This window comes from Sinocyclocheilus rhinocerous, unplaced genomic scaffold (assembly GCF_001515625.1).
Source record: "Sinocyclocheilus rhinocerous isolate Xijiao unplaced genomic scaffold, SAMN03320098_v1.1 scaffold395, whole genome shotgun sequence".
In the NCBI taxonomy this organism is placed as follows: domain Eukaryota; kingdom Metazoa; phylum Chordata; class Actinopteri; order Cypriniformes; family Cyprinidae; genus Sinocyclocheilus; species Sinocyclocheilus rhinocerous.
In genome coordinates, this window is record NW_015660890.1 from 3,701,543 (window position 1) to 3,708,992 (window position 7,450).

The 7,450-nt window shown below is 36.0% G+C and overlaps 1 protein-coding gene across 1 annotated transcript in view; it reads right to left on the reverse strand.

Moving 5' to 3' along the window:
• Positions 1-609: 609 nt before the first annotated feature.
• The window catches only part of LOC107725917 (metabotropic glutamate receptor 8), a 121,549-nt gene continuing 114,708 nt past the window's right edge, over positions 610-7,450 (reverse strand). The window contains exons 9-10 of the mRNA XM_016535333.1: positions 3,458-3,704; positions 610-1,013 (exon numbers count right to left, since the gene is read on the reverse strand). Of these exons, the coding sequence (XP_016390819.1) occupies positions 964-1,013; positions 3,458-3,704 (297 nt within the window). The 3' untranslated portion in view covers positions 610-963. The remainder of the gene's footprint in view (positions 1,014-3,457; positions 3,705-7,450) is intronic.

A 7,450-nucleotide genomic window follows, 5' to 3' on the forward strand; every position in this document is an offset into this window, starting at 1 on the left:
TCCCCCCCCCCACCCCACCCCACCCCACCCCACAGTGTAGAAATGGCTTTTTGAGATTTATTCCTTGGCCCACAAATCCCAATTCCCTTATAATTTCAGTCTTCCATGACCGTGTTAATTTTGCCCTCTGCTATGCCTTGCTCAAGAGACTTTCATTAGAAACACTGTAAACATGAGAGGTATTTTTCTGTGGTGATAGAGCCCATTACGAACCTTAAAAATTCCCAAACTAACTGGGTTTATATGGGATACAAAGCTGCAAAATAGAGTTTGAGTTTTGGCCTCTGGTGGCGACTGAATATGAATGAGAGCGAAATCTCACTGTAAAATACACATCTAACAACGCTACACATTTGCAAAACATTCCTTTATTATAAATAAATCTTAATTTTTTTTGGTATAAAAACTAGCATGCTTCAACCATGGCATTTTACAGCTTCACAACCCCCGCGGTTACGGTTCAGTCAGCCAATACAAGACACGTCATCTCAGAATGCAGGTTTCTGACAAAGTGGGACAAGAATGAAAAAATCTGCACGACCACAAAAATACAATAACAACAAACATAGTTTGACTCTGGTAGTTTTCATATATTTTCTCTTTTTTTTACATCCACATTTCCAAAGTTTACCGTGAACATCTCCATCTGCAAAATGTTTACACGATTATTTGTGTAAAGTTCTTTTTTGTATGACTGCAAGCCTGCACCTGTGTGCGGGTTCACGTGTGTTCATGGCAGGATCGGTAGCTCTTGAACGCAGGATAGCAGTCTCACTGGAAGGTCCCATAAGTCTGTTTGTCTTCCAGGATGCTGCAGGTTTTAGATTGATGCAGAACGATATAAAAATCTCATGCTCAGATGCCCATTCCAGGTCTGTTTGCCTGTCAGCACATGTCACATGACAGACGTCCTGCTTCAGACAGGGCCCCGCCCTTGGCTCCGCCCACAGAGAGTGTCCCTCCTCAGATGGCATGATTGCTGTAGCTGACATATGTCGTCTTGGTGGAAGATGCTGCAGGAGGGGAAACACATTAGAGAACCACATTCGCTCTCACTCAACTGCATGTGCAGTATTTGCGCAAGTCAAGTGTCTTAGTCAAGCATCATTTTATGGTCACTGCTCATAAAAATCTTCCAAAATGGGGTTTTCGCAGTGATTCTATAGAAGATCCTGAAAGTTAATGAGTGTCACTCAAAGAAACAGAAAAATCTGTTAAAACTAGCCTAGTTGGGCTTTCATTTAGTGTCACATATTTTCATGAAAACAAGTTTACATTTGGCTGGTAGTGGTGCTTTCTTGGTGAATGAATCATTGTTTTTGAACTAATCTTTTTTGAGTAAACAAATCATTCGTGGAAGTAGCAAAAAGGCCAAGAATCAAACATTTAAAAAGCAAAGAAAAATCTTTTACAAGTAGTCTAGTTGGCGTATCATTTAGCATCACACACATTCTCATGCAAACAGGTTTAAATTTGGCTGGTAGTGGTGTTTTTTTTTGGTGAATGAATCAGTGTTTTTGAATGAATCTTTTGAGTGAACAAACCTGTCGTGTGTTCATTCTCTGCAGTCTCTCCCTTTAATAAACACTTTTAATAAGATACATTTTTTAAAGAATAATACGATTTTCTTGGGTTGCAAATGACAAATATGTTGAGTGAATAATTCAATGATTCATTCATAACACACAACCCAGCTAAGAGGGAACATTCTCAGAACTTTGACTAACATTCTCTCAAAGTTATGAACAAACATTCTTCAAGTAATGTTAGTAGAATATAACATTTATTATGTACAAAAAATTATATTTATACATTGTTCATGGAACTTTTTTCATGAAACGTTTTAGTTGTCTAAAGTTTTTTTTTTAATGTTAAGCGCTTCGCAATGTTAAGAGAATATTTAAAAGTGAAGCTCCCATAATGTTTGCAACTGATAAAATAGAATGTTGCCTTAATGTTTGCATAACAAAGAAAAATGTCAGAGAACATTCACAAATGATGTTTTTATACCTATTTGGAACATTAGCAACACATTCTTAGAACATATTTTTATTAGCTGGCTATTTATTCATTGGCTTAGCAATGAAACCTGCATAATCTTTTTGGTGAACAGGTTCATAAGAGTCACTAAAATGATTCAAAATCTCCACCACTACTAGTTGAGGGCATTTTCGTTCTCTCCTCCAAATCCTTTCTTCTTTTATCTTTACTAAATAAAAGTATCCCAAAGGCCAAGAATTAAATAAAAAACTTGTCTAATTTAGTCATCAAAAGTTTTGGGTGGTCTTGATACTGATACATGAGTTGCGCTTTAATGTTTCATAAGGCAAAGCATCACCCGCGGCACAGAACAAAGTAATTGGCTTGATGACTTAAAATGGGCTTATTTCCCCTCAAAGCTTTGGATCGCTTCTGAGTGATTACATTTTCAACACTCCATAATCCTGCGCTTTGGAGAACAAAAACAAAAACAAAAATCCAGAAATTTATCAAACTGGCAAATAATGCAACTAGTCAAATATGCTAATCAAACCTCGATCACTGATGTCACACTTTACTTTGCCTGTCTACCTCCAGCAAACATCTCAGCAGGAAACTTTTGGTCTTGCAACAAGACTTGTGTTTGGTTAAGTCTACCATTTTGTACTAAACAGATGTTCTACATACAGCAGGAACATTTACTAAACATCTGGAGGAAAAAATGTGACGCTAACAGAGCAGAAATAGAGTGCAACAGTGACCGCAGCAGCCTTGAATTATCAAAGCATATTTCCTATTCATTTTCCACATTAAAAAAAAGCTTTGAGCCTTAAACCAAACCACATGGCTTTGAGATGAATCATAGCATTCGATTCAAAGCAAAAAGTTATTTGAAAATCAGGGGAAAAAAATGTACATCTTTTCGGAGCAAATGAATGAACTACTCATCCCGTAAAGCAATGGGAATGAATAAAATCAGTCTGTTTTTTGTGTCTTCCCAATTCAACTACTTATTAACACATTAAGTGGTCAAGGTTAAGTGTGTCTTGAAATGGTTATATATGAAAAGTGCTAATAGTGCACTATTTTGGCCTACATGGCTGAAATACTCACTGTTGGTTTCCATGCTCTCACAAAGCTCAGTCTTCACTTCCCCGTTGGGCCGGTCGCTTCCCTTCTGTACGAGTTTTCCTGACATGGTGGCGGCAGTGACGATTGCTTTGAAGCTGCGCTTGCGTTTGGGCACGTTCTGCTCTGGGGGGAAGATGATGATGTAGACTTTGGGCATGTAGAGCATCCCCAGAGACACAGACGCGCTGAGGCTGAGAGAGATGGTGAGGGTGGTGGTCTGGATGTACATCTGGAAACAACACACATCAGATGGGAACAGAGAGAGAGGGAAAGGCAAGTGGCCGGTGAGTGTATATGAAAAGTGCTAATAGTGCACTATTTTGGCCTACATGGCTGAAATACTCACTGTTGGTCTCCATGCTCTCACAAAGCTCAGTCTTCACTTCCCCGTTGGGCCGGTCGCTTCCCTTCTGTACGAGTTTTCCTGACATGGTGGCGGCAGTGACGATTGCTTTGAAGCTGCGCTTGCGTTTGGGCACGTTCTGCTCTGGGTGGAAGATGATGATGTAGACTTTGGGCATGTAGAGCATCCCCAGAGACACAGACGCGCTGAGGCTGAGAGAGATGGTGAGGGTGGTGGTCTGGATGTACATCTGGAAACAACACACATCAGATGGGAACAGAGAGAGAGGGAAAGGCAAGGTAAGTCAGAGAAGAACCACATCTGTATGCAGTTCCTTCCTCAGAGTTTGAAGTCTCTCTAGCCATAATAATGAACTGTTTTAAACCGTTTCTGGATCTTTTTACTGAATTTAAAACCTTCAGAACTGTAACGGCAGCTCCTGTGAGGCCTAGCAAGGTATACAATAAAGTCATCCAAAAAAAAAAAAAAAGAGAAAGAAATGTAAGTTTCATACAGATTTATATGATATAGTTAATATTTAACAAATGCAATAATGCAATATTAACAACAACACAATGACATTTAACAAAGAACAAAAAATGAGATGACAAACATGCCAGGAACATTTTTCACACTACAAATGACAAAAATAAGATGTTACATTGCTAAAAAAATAATAATAACAATACATGCCATGCAATGCAATTTCATGACAATTAAGTGCACAGAAAAATAAAAATAAAATAAAAATCTTTACTGTAACGTGATGGTTGGAGTATTTGTAGTATCTGTTATACTGCCTTTAATAAATTATAATTTAAATGTAAAAAAAAAAAACAATAAATTAATTGTGCTGTAATAAATTAATACTTACTTTTTTTGTATTTCACAATATATCAAATCCATCAATAAAAGTGTCAGAAATTAGGAGCAGAATATTTTCTACCCTAGGTCAATTTGACCCTGTGCATTAAAAAACAACAACAACAAAAACAACAACAGCTAAATATTATTTGATGCTCAAATCAAAGAAAAATGTTGTGCAGAAACAATTTTGACTCAGAAATTGCTAGTAAATTTCACAAATAATTACAAAGAATGGCAAGTAAAATTTAAGAATGACATTTTGAAATAGAAAGACTTTAACTTTGAAAAATCATTTTTGCAGTACGTGTGTATTTGCTATTCACCAGGCATCTTGAATTTGACAAGGTTTCACAGAAACCCTGAGACCTCCACACACACACACACACCAAGACTTCTCAGATGCTGGAAGCATAATTAGCGGCTGATAAGGACACATGCTCAGGACTCAGAGACAGATTTACAACTTTCCTTAATTAGAATTTAAAAATGAAAGCTCTTACTCAGTTAACAGACATGAGCACACACAACACACTCGGTCCTGTGAACACACACACACACATACACACACACAGGCAAACAGAAGAAGAATCCTCAAAGGCTGAGCACTCATGTGTATCTTTGTCTCCAGCAGGGGGTAAAAATCACAGAGAACGACTGCTAGCAGATGGCGAGACACGCTTGAGTCCAAACACACAGTGAAACCAGAGACAGATAATAGCAAGTGTGTTAATGTAGAAGCGTAATGAAAAGCATCGGTCAGAGAGCGGCTCCAGCCACCCGCTGATCTGTAACAGGACTGGACGGCATTGGTGGGTGTGCTAACGTGTTTAGAGCGGAGATCAGTGCAGTTCTGAAGACAATCCATGGGGTAAATGCTTAGTGACATTTACAGAGCGAACAGAAACAGACTGGAGGAGCGAGATCCTAAAATATGAGCTGCCAAACGGGAAGGAGACATGCTTAGTGTTCAGTCCACACTAGATAAGGCCTAATACAGAAAGTAAACCTACCTATAGTGAGCTACTAAATCAAATCAACAAATGAAATAACCTCACAAATAAAGAAAATAAAAGAAAACAATTTAAAAATAGATCAAATTATGCTTTTAAAATCTAAAAATGCTCAAAGTTTTCTTTTAGGGGTACAGTTGTGTTTTGGCCTATAGTATTTACAATATATATTTTTTTATTAAATAAATAATACTTGTATTCATTAAGGATGCATACAATTTAACAAATTGAAAGTAAAGACATTTATAATGATATAAAAGCTTTCTGTTTCAAATAAATGCTGTTATTGTGAACTTTATATGCATCAAATTATCCTGAAAAAAATGTGTCATAAAAATTGTAACTGTTTTTTAAACTGACAATAATAAGAAATGTTTCTTGAGCAGTAAATCAGCATATTAGAATGATTTCTGAAGGATCATGTGACACTGAAGACTGGAGTAATGATAAATGAATACCGTTATTTTAAATTGTAATATTATTTCACAATTTTCCTGCTTTTAAGTTTTGTTTTGTTTTTGATCAAATAAATACAGCCTTGATGAGCATAAAAGTCACATTTCACTGCCCCCTGCCCTCCCCCCCAAAAAAAGAAAAAAAAAAAACAATAATAAAAAATAAATAACATTTTGGATAATCATAATTTCTCATTTTTGATAGCTAAGTAAATGTGTTTATCATCCACACACACACACACAGACACAGAACAACTCAAACACTGAATTGGTTTCTATGGTCAGAAATTGCAGGTAATCACCTGAGACTAGCTCTGCGGATATCGATCCAAAGCGGTCTGACACAGACTGGAGATTGTCCACTAAAAGCTACATATAAACTCAGCGTTAATTTGCCTCTAGATCAAAGAAATCACTTCAGACTAACAACCTTCCCGTTAATACCAGTCAGAGGAAACAATGCTCATTATATATAATCACCAAACTTCTGAGTTCTCACCAACTTCAGCATTTCTGGGAATCGCTATAGAATACATGACAACTCTGATGCTATTTGCCATCATCTTCCACTCTGCGGGAATATAATGTATCGATCTGTGCGATTGTGCTGTATTATGACCAGGGGCTCTGGCAGAAACGCCACATATCAGTGGCTTATGCTGTTAGAACTTAATACTCCCATAAACCCTCAGGATCTAGACAGAACTTTAAAAACACATAGTCACTGAACCAGAGAGACTTTACAACTTAAAATAAGTTTTATTTCTTATCTTTTTTCATTTTAATTTTTAGTTAAGTTTTAGTATTTTGTTGTTTTTGTCATTTTTTTTTTTAAATCTCTATATTTTTTTTATTAATTTCTATTTTAATTTATTTTAGCATATGAAAATAAACTAAATTCTGCCTTGTACATGATTGTCACGCTACGCTGTTGAGGGAACACGCTGGAGTCACGAGGAAACATTTAACAGTCTTTAATCAAGAAACACAGGAGATACTCCACAATGGGAGCTTGAGCCAACACACATAGAGAACGAGTAGACCTGACAAACACAAACTGAACATACAAGGATTTTTATACAGGGGATGATTGGGGAACACAGGTGACATCAATGGAACATAATCAAACTAAACGAGGACAGGAACATGACCAAATAAGGCAAAACAGGAACTGAAACACATGACAAAACAGGTCCAATCCTGACAATGATACATTTTAGTACAGTACTTTTATTTAAAGTAACAAAAATGTTATGGTTTTAATCTTAGTTTAGTTTTAACTTTTTAAATTCTTTATTTATTGACGTTTTAATATCTGTTTTCACAATAGATCATGTCTTCAAAACGAGCTAGTTTTACATTATACAATGTTTCGTTAAATTTTACTTATTGGTTGATTTAATTTAATTCATTCAATTAAATATATGACATTTGTTTTGTTACCAAAGGTTGATTTGTACTGTATTTTTTATTTGTACCAGAAACAGCCATTATTCTCAACTATTATAGTTAAACATAACCATGATTTCTTAAAAATTATTGTTTTAAATAAAAACAATTGAAATAGTGTCCGAAATGAATATAAATAAACATATTCAATTATTTATTTATTGACGTTTTAATATCTGTTTTCACAATAGATCATGACTTCAAAACGAGCTAGT